This window comes from Pongo abelii, chromosome 6 (genome assembly GCF_028885655.2).
Source record: "Pongo abelii isolate AG06213 chromosome 6, NHGRI_mPonAbe1-v2.0_pri, whole genome shotgun sequence".
In the NCBI taxonomy this organism is placed as follows: Eukaryota; Metazoa; Chordata; class Mammalia; order Primates; family Hominidae; genus Pongo; species Pongo abelii.
In genome coordinates this window covers 81,035,234-81,048,260 of record NC_071991.2, presented here as the reverse complement: position 1 = coordinate 81,048,260, position 13,027 = coordinate 81,035,234, and the positions used below count along the sequence as shown (strand labels likewise).

General features: G+C 37.4%; 1 protein-coding gene and 1 pseudogene across 17 annotated transcripts in view; both read left to right on the top strand.

Moving 5' to 3' along the window:
- PPP1R9A (protein phosphatase 1 regulatory subunit 9A) overlaps positions 1 to 13,027 on the top strand; it is a 390,995-nt gene that overhangs the window by 361,146 nt on the left and 16,822 nt on the right. For 10 of the 17 annotated variants that reach the window (XM_054559463.2, XM_063726077.1, XM_054559457.2 and 7 more), the window contains 4 exons: positions 1,889 to 2,046; positions 2,543 to 2,843; positions 7,275 to 7,362; positions 7,461 to 7,544. In XM_054559463.2, the coding sequence (XP_054415438.1) occupies positions 1,889 to 2,046; positions 2,543 to 2,843; positions 7,275 to 7,362; positions 7,461 to 7,544 (631 nt within the window). The remainder of the gene's footprint in view (positions 1 to 1,888; positions 2,047 to 2,542; positions 2,844 to 7,274; positions 7,363 to 7,460; positions 7,545 to 13,027) is intronic. The other 7 variants (XM_063726078.1, XM_054559470.2, XM_054559469.2 and 4 more) reach the window with 2 other exon arrangements.
- LOC112134527 (small nucleolar RNA U13) lies at positions 9,947 to 10,037 on the top strand (annotated as a pseudogene).

Genomic DNA, 13,027 nt, shown 5'->3' with positions numbered 1-13,027 from the left:
TGTTGTAAGGAACAAATGAAATAGAGTATGTGGCATGATTTGTATTATAGAGCGTACAATCCAAATATGAGCTAGATAAGGCATAAAACATGCATGTACTACATACAGTGTTTCTAATTATATTATAGCTTTCATCTATGTGGTGATCCACATTTTATATTTAAACAAGAGCTTATAAGGTTGACTCTCTCCCAGCTACCACAACTAATGAACTCTTAATGGGCAGCTACAAATATAGATTTTATCGGAAGGAGGAAATTAAAGTGATCAAGGAATTATTTTTTCTCCCCTGACATGTAAAAAGTAAAGAGACTGCTAATTAGAAAATATTTAGCTGTTCTTTATAAGTACCTGAATGGTGTGAATTTTCTGAGTATTCATTCTTCATTCAGATATAGGAAATGAAAAGTCAAAACCTTCTCTAAATATTGTCATTCAATGGACGTATCTCCTGGGCAAAAATGTAGTTAATTTTGTTTGTTAGAGCCGTATACTAAGTGCTAGGTTTCATAGGCAAGAGGCACAAACTGAGGTGCTTCCTTGCTTTGGTTTTGTAATATAGCATATTTAGAGCACATCTAGAATAATGCTATAAAAGGGAATTGCCTGAGCTAATAATATTATAAGAAATTTATTCTGTTAATACAAGTACATAATTTTCTGCAACTCAGTTATTTGCACTCTATTAATTCCTTGAACATGACTTCACCTAATGACTGCCACTCTGAAGAGATAAAATAGGATTAATGATCAAACTCCTTTATTTCTAAGGAGTGATTACATACGCAAATGAAAGGAGTAGTAGCATTTCAAATAAGTTCCACCAGAGAGTACTTTTCCTTAACCAATATCCAGGTATGTTAATGGGTACCTTTCCTTTAGAATGTTAACTTTGGGGTCCTAACTTAAAATCTAGGTAGCAAAATTAAAGGTGGCAAGAGCCAGGCTAAAGAGGACTAATTGAATTCTCTCTGTGGCCTTTGCCGTTAATAGTTCATTTTCTTTGTGTCCCACTTTACTCTCTTTTTCTTTTAGCCTTTTTATTTAAAGACTTAAATATTTACCCTTCGAAAATCAGTGTCGTTTCTGGTGGGGAGAGAAGGTATTCACAGAGATGAGTCAGAGGCACATACAAATAACTTGTAATACAAAGTTAGATGTTAATGAAAGAAAAGGAAATGTTTATCCTACTCCATCCACAATACTAGTAAACTAAGTACTTACGATTTTTTAACTGTTTGTTTCTTCATTTGTGTAGCCAGACCTTGTTTCATTTCCCCAGCTACCGTAAATTTGCTGATTAGGTAAATTCCTCACTGGTCTTTCTACAGGATTCAAAAAGGAACAAGGTAGATTTTCAGAAACTGTTTTGGGTTGAAAATTATATATTGAAATGAAAATGATATAATACCTGAAGACTACTAGTAAATTTTGCTACAGTAAATTTATGATAGTTACCTTCTGTTGCCTGTAGTTGAACTGGAAACCTGACTTTTGTAGGGTTTTTGTCCTTGGTTTCTAAGATCTCTCAACTTTTGATATACCTTCCTCTGTATCTTTGGTCATCTAACTTCCCAACATGCATACACATAAATAGCAAATACAAATTAGTGATTTTTATAATTATATTGCAGGAAGGTTGTATGCTTTTCGGATGTTAGATTTTTATAGTGCCTTCATCATCTTTAGTGTTGGTTTCTTCCTTTCACTGTATATTTCTCCTAAGCCCCACTGATTTCTTGGTTATTTCTTGGTTACAGGCTGTCATGGTGGTCACCTGATCCTTACCTGATGTTACTGGTTACCTTGAGATTTTATCAGTGTCTGTGGTCTCTTCATCAGTTCTCTCCAAAGGTTTCTCTCACTGATTATCTTTCAATATTCTTAGACTTGAATGAAGCAGTCCCAGAGACAGAGCGCCTGGATTCAAAAGCACTGAAAACTCGAGCCCAGCTCTCTGTGAAGAACAGACGACAGAGGCCCTCTAGGACAAGACTGTATGATAGTGTTAGTTCCACAGATGGGGAGGACAGTCTAGAGAGAAAGGTGAGCACCCTTGACCATTTTCTGATTTGTACTGTTGGAGTATATCATTGTTCCTACAGCTTATTGAAGATTATGATTTTTCTGCAACCAGTCTATGTCCTAGTTGGAAGCAGCTAGAATAGTTCACGTCTTTGTCTCCTGAATTCTTTATATTGTTGTAATTCAAAATATTTTGTCTATTCATTCAGTGAACTAACCAAGAGCATTATCTGTATTGTCATATTTCATGATGGTGCTTTTGATATTCAGCTATTGGTTCTACTTAGTGGGAAATAATGAACATACAAGTAATTATTTCTGTAGGTCTTAGGTATATGTATTAGTGATGATGTTAATATGGTGAATTGTTATGAACTATGCATTCTCATCTGTAAATCAACAAAAACTGGTTTTCATGGGGATTCACTAATAAAAGGTTGGTCTTATTTCAAAGTAAGTATTGCATAGAACTGATACTCAGTGGCATAACCTTCCTTATAATCTCTTATACCAACAGCCATCAAACAGTTTCTATAACCACATGCATATTACCAAATTACTTCCACCTAAGGGTTTGAGAACTTCTTCTCCAGAATCAGATTCTGGTGTTCCACCCCTCACCCCGGTGGATAGCAATGTGCCCTTCTCGTCTGACCACATAGCTGAATTTCAAGAAGAACCACTGGACCCAGAAATGGGGCCTCTCTCCTCTATGTGGGGAGACACTTCACTGTTTTCTACTTCAAAGTCTGACCATGATATGGAAGAATCTCCTTGCCATCACCAAACCACCAACAAGAAAATATTACAAGAAAAAGGTATTGTTAATTTCTTTTTCTGACTTCATAACACCTCAGCTTGTACAGTATAAAAACGACTTTTTCTCATAATCATAAGTCATTTGTCTTCTCATAGCTAATAATTAATATTAATTTCTTTTTATATTATAGAATAAGAGAAACAACCCCTCCATGTATTTTACTTTAATTTAGTTTTATCTTTTCCTATCTGGTTCAGTATTTTTATCTCTTCAGCTCTCTATAAGTCTACTACTCAAGGGAGTTCTTCAGGGGAGTGGGGCAGCCCAGAGTTTCAACAAACACTAACATAGTCATAAAGAAAAAAACACTACATAGTCATATAGAAAAAATATAGAGCGATTTTGTAGAATAGCAGCCCAGAGTTTCAGTAAACACTAACATAGTCATATAGGAAAAAAAGATGAAGATCAAAGTAACACAGGCATATAATTGATACTTCATAATGTTCTTGGATGAATTGCTAATATACCTCTCCATGTAACCAGTGCAGATCTTCTAGAAGAGGGATAATCAACCAAATGTAGTCTCCAACTGCTTTTGTAAATGAAGTCTTATGGGAGTACAGTCACACTTTTTTACTTACATACTATCTATTTTCATGCTACAGTAGCAGAGTTGAGTCGTTATGACAGAGACTGTGTATCTCAGAAACCTAAAATATTTTACTCTGTGGCCCCTGAAAGGTAAAGAAAGCTTCCTGATGCCTGGTCTAGAAGTATATTTTCTTATACTCAGAATTGCTGGATAAACTCTGAAAATGGCTTCATCATTGGTTGCCATTTATCTAGAATTTTTAAAAAGTGTTATAATATACCTTTACTTTTGGTCTATCAAGTTACCACAAAGATGATTAATTACAGCCATGTTTGATTGCAGGCTTGAGGATAAGGCTCTGGTTACCCTGACAGGAGTTGGCCATTTTCTGAATTATGTCAATACCACATTTACAAATCATTTTTTTTTCATATCTGAGGGACATCAGTGGAAATTGGGATGGAAAAGTCCCATTATAACTGGCTAAATGATAAGCATCTAACTGAATATCAAATTAGAGGAAGTAAAAGATTTTTTTCTAGAGATTTGTAAAACAGGTTATACGCCAGTAGAAGGCAGGAAAATATTTTCCTCATTCCTGTTATATAAACAACCTAATACTAAAGTTTTGGTCCCGAGGCTTACATAGCACTGGGCCTTTGTTCAGTCAAGTTTAAATAAAGTAAATTGAACACTATCAATTTTCTACTCACAATTACTAGAGATTATTATTCTAATTTTTTATGTGGTTAATAACACATTATTTGACCCAGAAAATGTGTTCAAAAATATTCATTGAATTAACGTCCTAGTAAATAGAAACTGGCTTTTTTAAAGCTTTACAGGATTTATTGCTTATTAAAGGCATCGGGCCTCTGCAAGTATAGATAGAGTACAATTATATCAATGCTCAGAAGAGAGAGAGTTTGCATCCAGCTGAGGCTGGTAAACAAAACCTGTCCAAGGAAGTACAATTAGAATAGCCATCAAAGCACTTAAAGGAAAAAAAGGGTAGGTAAGGAGGGAATAGAGGGTAAAGTGATGTCATTAACAGAGACAGGCACATATCATATGATTTAAAGGAACAAGGCTATCCCAGTCTGGCTGAAGCGGTTTGCTTATGCAGGGTGGAGTAGTTACACACAAAAGTGAGCAGGTAGGTTAAGTATATAGCTTTAGAATTTAAACATCTTAGATAACTTGCTATATTACTAGGAAACCACAAGAAGTTTGACCAGAGGAATAAAAAGCAAAAGACACCACCAGGTATGGAGAAGCTGAGTTAGGAGACCCTGTGAGGTGGTGCCCTCTAAAGAGGAGCAATAGACAATGACAGGAAAGAATGATTCAAGGACCCTTGAGACATACATTGACTAGGTAACAGGTAAGAAAGTGAGGCAAAACTATCATGGACTTCACACCTCAGAAAATATGGTCTTGTCATTAACAGAAAATAGGAAGTCAGGAACATGTTGGGGGAAATAGGATTAACTCATTTTTTTAACAGAGAAGGTCATGAGTGCAAGAGAGAGATCAGGGCTGCCAGGTAGATTTGAGAGTCCCTATTGTAAAGGAAGAGATAGTCAAGTATCTTATTACAGTGAGATTAAGGAGATGCAGTCCAGTAAAAGACCTTAGGATTTGGCAATCAGGAGATCATTTATTATTTGAAAATGAAAACCAGGTTGCCACAGCTTAAAGTTGAGGCACCCAATCTGGGGGCTCAGATGTATAATTGGTCACAAAGGTAGTAATGGAGAGATTTTTAAAAACCTAACAGAAGTCTTACATAGAGGTAAATAAACAAAATGTATGTTTCTTTTTTCCTGAAATCATACCAATCTAATGTTGGATTTTATGCAGACTAGAAGTTCTAGTGTGCATTAAAGATGGATTTGATCAATTTTAAATGGGAAAGTACCTTATTCCTTATTCTTAACCTCTTCAGCCCTATGGAAGCATTCATTTCAGTGTTCCTGGGAACACACTTTGGCAAATGTGTGAGATAAAGATGTAAGGTTGCCTAGCACCAGGCTCTGTGATAGGCAGAATCAGGCTTTTAGTCGTGAGATGTCCAAATAACTGCAACACTCATAGGTTACAGAGTGTTTTCGTGTACATTGCCTCAGCTGGTCTTCTCAGCACTCATTATAACATCTCCCAGCTACCTCTAATTCAGGAAATAATTAGGCAGTCTCCTTTTAACTTTGCATAGTCCTAGCCATTAAGAGTTGCTTTAGGATTGATCTGGAATAATTTGGCACTTTCTTTTCTTCAGCTTCTATTAAGAAAATTTAAATCTTGCTTTAAAAAAAAAAAAATTCCATTGGTAAAATCACCTTAGAAGGTGTTTGTGCCATGTCTGTGTCTATGGATTTTTTTATGTGATTGTGTCACATCTGTGACAATTCAGTTACCCAAAGAGTAATGATGCAAATATGCATAATAAATATTTGAGGCTTGAAGCGGATTTTTGACACAGACATATTTCTGACTCTTGTATTTCATTATGTACATTTCAGTGAGTTGCTTATTGTAATCTAAGTATCATTAACTAAAGATATGAAAAGCTCATTGCTAAAAACACTTGGAGTATTTGTCAGTGTCCTGTGCTGCTTGAGAGCTTTGAACCTAGACTGCTATCCATGAACTGTGTGTGTACTTCATGTTTTTTAAAGGTGTATGTCGATGTGTGTTTAGAAATTTCTCTTGAAGTAAACAAAAATCATGAGCAACATTAACCTGCAAAGTTAATTGAACACTTTTTTAAGAGGGCCGTTCTCTTTGCCTTCCATACTAGAAAGTTCCTAGAAATTTAAAACACATTTTAAAAGATAAGAGACAGAAAAACAGATACCAACAGAGAACTGGGGAGGAAGAGTTTCACACATAAAAAAACATCAAATTTAAAACAGCATTTGTTAATCATCTGAGCTAATTGGATATGCTGAAACATGATGCCGATCAGTACCCTCTCCTGAGTAGTTTGGGTAGAGCCATACGAGTTGTCTACCCTGTCTGAGATGGAACAAGTGCCACCAGTGGAATTGGTTCCCACCTTGACATTGAACTCCATTTGCAAAGCCTGTCTTCCTATTGGCTTTGGAATCATTTTGAGGGTCCCCATTCCCCAGCAGCTGCTACCTTTGAGAGTCCTAGCAAACCTCAAAGAGGCAAAGATCAGTCTGGTCTGAACACTGAGGAGATTTTGGCATCTTCCACATTAAGGGGAACCAGCCAAGTTGTGCTGTAACCTAACTATTAAGAAGGCCCTTTCAAAGATATAAATGTTTTGTAGCTGAGCCCCTGTTTAAGGAGTCTCCCCCATGTCCTCCCCTCCTCTGTCCCAGGACTGGCCACAGGCCATTAGCAAAGGAGAGCCAGAGAAGAAAACTTTTACTCTGACTTTCCCCCTAAATCTCCCAGACTCTCAGAGGTGATACTCTGCGCTGGGCTTTGGAGATATGGGACAAGTGGGCTGGGTTCCTGTTAGAAGGCACTACAACCCCACGGCAAGAAAGGAATGGAGGACAGAGCCCAGGCACTTGAAGCCAAGAATTTGGAGCCAGAGAAGGAACAAAAGTCATGTTGGTCCCTACTTTGAATGCAGAGGATGATTTGAGAGTATTTATTCTCCCTTGTTCATTCCCTTGCAGTTGAAGCTAAAACTCTTTGTGATGAATGTTGAGCCTCTGTCCTATAGAGGACCTCCCCTGCTTAACTGAGAGTTCCTCAATGTAACTATGTCTCCTAGGTCGTATAAGAAGGCATTGATTATTTATTTTACAATTAGGAATTTAGGCAAAGCCCTTAGATTCAGAGATGCATTGACTTTTGAATTGTGACTCTAAAAATAATAATACTTGATCTTTTTCACAAATGTGTATATCCTAGATGATGCCAAAGATCCCAAATCACTAAGGGCATCCAGTTCATTGGCGGTGCAAGGAGGAAAAATTAAGCGGAAGTTTGTGGATCTGGGGTAAGCACTTCATAATGTAAAAAGAAAGCCCTCTGTAAAAGGAGGATTGAAAGAGAAAATTTCAACTTCCCCTTTCTGACTGCGTACTGTCATTATAGGGCGCCTTTGCGAAGGAATTCCAACAAGGGAAAGAAGTGGAAAGAAAAAGAAAAAGAAGCCAGTAGGTTTTCTGCAGGTAGCAGGTACGGTTGTGTGATTAAGAACACATGTATTTCTATACCTAAACTTTCTGGCCCCCTCTTCTATTGTTAACCAAAATCAGTGGTCAATATCTTTGAGCTAAAGTGATATGCCAAGAATTGAGATGGAAGAAAAATTGCACAATTAGTTTATATTGGTCTTACTCCAATTATAGCCTCCATCTAGCCTTGGGCATATCCATTGGTTCTTAATTGCAGAATTATGGCCACATGAACCATTTCAGTAAGTGTTTATCTAAATTCAGCATGAATATATCTATGTGATACTTTAGAAATATCAAATATATTTATGTGATACTTCAGATTTTTTGCCTGGCTACCCACAATGCTAGTGCATTGTATTAAGTCTAAAAGGATAATCATTTTGCATTTAAGTACCTTGTTGACATTCAAGATTGTCTTGTCCACATGTATGTAGGAGTGACCACCATCTTTTGCTGCACTTGGCTGTTTAATTGATTTTGTGGGCACTATCAACTATGCTTAGTCTTCAATAAAGACCTTCCCATAAAGAGTGAGCTTTGAACAGCATGTTATCAAATTTTCCCAGTTTTTTTCTGAGATTATATAATTTTAAGCTGAGATTTGTGTAGGGAGTCAGTAAAGCATCAAGCTCTGAAGCCCAACTGCCTGGATTTGAATCATGGCTCTCCTACTTATAACTTTTAAATCTTGGACAAGTGAGTTACCCTCTGTGCCTTCATTTCCTCATGTAAAATGAGAGTAATAACAGTACCTTTTACATAAGGTCAGTGTAAGGATTCAATGAGTTTTCATGTAAAACATTTAAAATAATACTTGGCATGTAGGAGGTATTCAAAGAATAATAAAGATAACAATTTGCTGCTATTGCCATTACTATTACCTTGTTATTATTTGCAGGTTACAAAGTAGTTTTATATTTATCATTTCATTTGATCCTTATAGGATTGAGAGGATGGCTGGGCTCGGTGGCCCACACCTGTAATCCCAGCACTTTGGGAGGCCAAGGCGGGTGGATCACCTGAGGTCAGGAGTTTGAGACCAGCCTGGCCAACATGGCAAAACCCCGTCTCTACCAAAAATACAAAAATTAGCCAGGCGTGGTGGCGCATGCCTGTAATCCCAGCTACTCGGGAGGCTGAGGCAGGAGAATTGCTTGAACCCAGGAGGCGGAGGTTTGAGTGAGCCAAGATCACACCACTGCACTCCTGGGTGATAGAGCGAGACTCCGTCTCAAAAACAAAAAAAGATTGGGAGAGCAGTTAATAATACCATACTTTATTGATGAAGAACTTTACCTTCATAGAATTTAATTGATTTGCCCAGGGTTATGCAGCAGGCAGTTAATGTCAACCTGGGGCTTGCTCCTGCTGTATAGATGTTTTTCTAACATACTATGCCACCGTCAGTTACTTATGCATCTAATGATGCTTAAATTTCTTTATGAAATTTGGAAATAATCTTAATATCATAGACTAAGGTAGAAACACACTAAAAAGACTATAAAATCATGCAGGGACCACTTCTCCACTTCATAGGTTGTCCACTGCTGTTTACTTTTCTTTTTTCTCTTTTCTGACATATACCTTGGTGAGAAATTGTACCTTCTTCTTGGAATTAAAGGAGTATTAAAGGAGCATAATGGGCGGGAGATGAGGAGAGAGAATTCCCAAATTAATTATCTTTGTTAGTGTGGCTTTCCGTTATACTGTACATTGGAAAAGGGTAGAAGGCTCTCATAACGAGGACAACAATCTCAGGAAAATAAAGGTAAATCTGAGGCTATATGCAACTCGAAAGTAGTTTAACTTTGTGTGGTTCAGGAGTGAGAATGGTCCACTTTGTGTGTTAAAATTAAGAATAGAAAAAAAATCAAACATACTCAGGGAAAAAAACAAATAATGAAACCGTTTAAGGGAGAAAGAGATGCATAAATACACGATGGGAGAGAAATTCAGATACTGAAAATGACACTGTCCTTCCTTTGGTCTCTGGGCTTTGAAGACAGTCACTCCTTCTCATCTTTGAGGCACCACCTGAGAGGGATGTAAGCACCTGCAGCCAGAAAGGGGGAGGGTGTTTCATAGAATTTTGCCATAGTAGCCAGAAATGATCACCTCCTTGTATAAATCACAAATGAAAGTCAAGCCAATCTTGATTGTGTTGGTGAGTGCCCACCCACCTCACTATAGGCAAAACCACAGCTTGTCAAGGGCAGGTGGCCATCAGCACACTGCTTCACCACAGCCGATGCCTGCTTTGAACCCACAGCTAGACTTCTAGATTGGCTGCCTCGCCACCACTGTATTTTTAAAATTCTAGAGTCCCCCGATTCAGCAGTCAGAAATTATTGTACACATACCCACACTACAAACTAGTTTCTAATTAGAATCATGATTTTGATCTTAGTTCCTAAGTGTGATGATTGGGTGTTCACAGGCATGTGTGAGATGGCCTCCCTCAAACCTTGTTATGACATTGGCATATCCAAAAAAAAAATCATCGTTTTATAATTATTTGTAATTATAGTGGAATTTTGGCAGGATGGAAAGGAATTCATATAATTGAAATAGAAGAACAAGGAAAGAAGAAGGACACTTTTCTCTTGCAAGAAAAAAAATTTTGAGCTGCCATAGTAATTGGTTAACACTAATAAAATCTATTGACAGCTATATTCTTCTGTATAGATTGATAATGGGTACAGAACCTTACAAAACCTATCCCAGGAAGAACAGAATTGCTGCCCAGTAGGAGCTTAATGCAATTGAGTTGGATTCTCAGGGTCCTGAAAGTCTGTGGGTTGTAAGCACCATCAGCTGCAGGGTCGCACTATGATCATAGTGGGCAACTGGGAATACACTCACCACCCCTGGGAGACTTCCTCAGAAAAAGGAGGGAAGGATCCTTGGACTGAGTAATGTTATCTTTTTGAAGCATTTCATCCAATTCTTATTAGGCTAAGATTCTGATAAGATCATTGGTCAGCTGTAACCTATGGCTGTTAGATTTTAAAGAGGCAAGACTTTCACTGTTTGGTCTTGGTTTTAGTTTTTTCCTCTCTATAAAGAGTTTACCTTGTTATGTTTCTGTGGATACATAATGACTCAGATACATGTGCGACATGAGACAACTAGAGAAAATGGATGAAGCTAATAATAATAAACAAATAAACCCAACAAAGAAATATGATTTGGTTCCATCCCTTTTCAAATATGTGCTCAGTGGCATTGTCTTTTTGTTTGTTTGTTTGTTTGAGACAGTGTCTCACTCTGTTGCCCAGGCTGGAGTACTGTGGCACAATCACAGCTCATTGCAGCCTTGACCTCCTGGGCTGAAGTGATCCTCGCAGCTCAGCCTTCTGAGTAGCTGGGACTACAGGTGTGTGCCACCATGTCCAGCTTAAAAAAAAAAATTGTAGAGGTGGGGTCTTGCTATGTTGCCCAGGCTGTTGTTGAACTCTTGGGCTCAAGCAATTCTCCCACCTCAGCTTCCCAAAGTGCTGGAATTATAGGCACAAGCCACTACACCCAGCCAACATTCTGATTTTAAACAGGCAGGAAACATTTCGTTGTCAGAGCTTGTTCACCCCTTAAAATATATACCAAAGGGTAAAATAAAATCCTATTCTATATTCTGGAGTAAGTAGCCACTGATGTCAGTGGAGCATCTACTTTGGAGCTCTGTAGATAAGTTTCCAGTGTAGCCACAGAATGGAAAACTCTGTGAGATGTGTGTATCTCAGATGGGGAGATGTGTGTATCTCAGATGGGGCTAGGTGATAGTATGTTGAGAAAATGATAAGGAAAGGAGATGGCACTCTTCTATGGAAATGAATTTGCATTCAAGTAGAAAGTGAGAACAACAGAAACAACACTGAGCTGGAATCCAAGGTAGTAGTCCTTACTTTTCCATTAGGCAAGTCTCTGAATTCCTGGGACCTTGGTTTCCTACCAAAAAATAAGTGGATTGGGCTAACACTGCATGGCTCTGACTTCCCATTCACCTCTGTGTACACTGTCCAATATGGTTGCCTCTAGTCAGATAAGGCTAGTCTATATTGGGATATGTGTAGGAGAATAATGAATGCTGGACTCAAAGACTTAGCATGAACAAAAAGAACATAAAATATCTTAATAATTTTATAATATTGATTACATGTCAAATTAATATTTTGGTTTTGGAGGGTAAATAAAATGTATTATTGTTAAAATTATTTTACCTCTTTTTTTTCCATGGTGCTACTAGAAAATTTTAGTTTACAATGTGGTTCATTTATATTTCTTTTGGATAGTGTTGATCTATAGGATTCCATGAAAAACAAATCTTCCTTTAATTTCTACCCCATTATTCAGTTGGTCTGTGAGTTAGCACATATTCATTTACTGTTTATTTTCTTATTTATATTCTACTCCTCATTATTCCAAAATAATTTGTTTACATAAAAAAGTACATATGCTACAACAATATAATTTATTAAAAAGTAAATTGAATAGGGAAAAGTTAGAGTAAAAAGTAAGTAAAATTGTTACTTAAAATACAACATCTTCAATAACATCTTCATTGTAAGTATAAGAGTGACCTTCCAGTGAAAGCCAAAAACACAATGTCAATATGGTTAAAAGCCTGGGTTGAAATCCCAACTCTGCCACTTACTTCTTGGACAGGTTACTTAACCTTTCTGTACCTCAGTTTTCTCATCTGTAAAATGGAGACATAGACACACACACACACACACACCCGCCCCTCACATACCTCTTCATGTTATTAGGAGGATTAAGATGGTCACATTTAAGTACATTTCAAATCCTTAAATAAAAATGTCTATTGTTATCATTGTTTATTAAAGCAGGTTTGATGGGAAGGATACAAAACGACATTCTTCTTGCGTATTTTGCTAGCAGTCTTGTTCATCCAAGGATGACTTTTGTTATATCTTGAAGAATGAATGGGCTATATTGATTATACTTCAGGCTGTCCTTCATAGGCTATTTCTCTCAAAGAGGCTTTAGATAAATCATGGCATGACAGTGAGTTTGAAATTATATCCTATGACAAGTACCTGGAGGGTCCGCTCTGCCCCTGTTGCTGAGTAAGAGCAAAACCCCTGCTTAAGAATCATCTGAGCTGAGTGGAAACACACCTTTTAGAAGAATTGATGGAGATGAGCACATGTGTGTGAGTAGAAAAACACCCCATCTCTGCCTAAGCCTGGCCCAGTGAATGTAGTCATTTTCATGGAGACCTTTGAATAATGTCAGCTTAGCCCTAGTAGATCGGACTTATTCCCCATAACTGTCTAGCCCATTTTTAGCTGCATTTATCAATTTAATATTCAGTTTTCAAGTACAGTATTTCAAATGCCTGAAGCCTGACAAACTTACATTCTTAACAGGCAAACACTTTTCCATACTTAAAAAAGCTCTTGAAAATCTGATAAGTTACTGTTTAACTGTAGTGACTCTAAACATCCCAGTATAGTTATC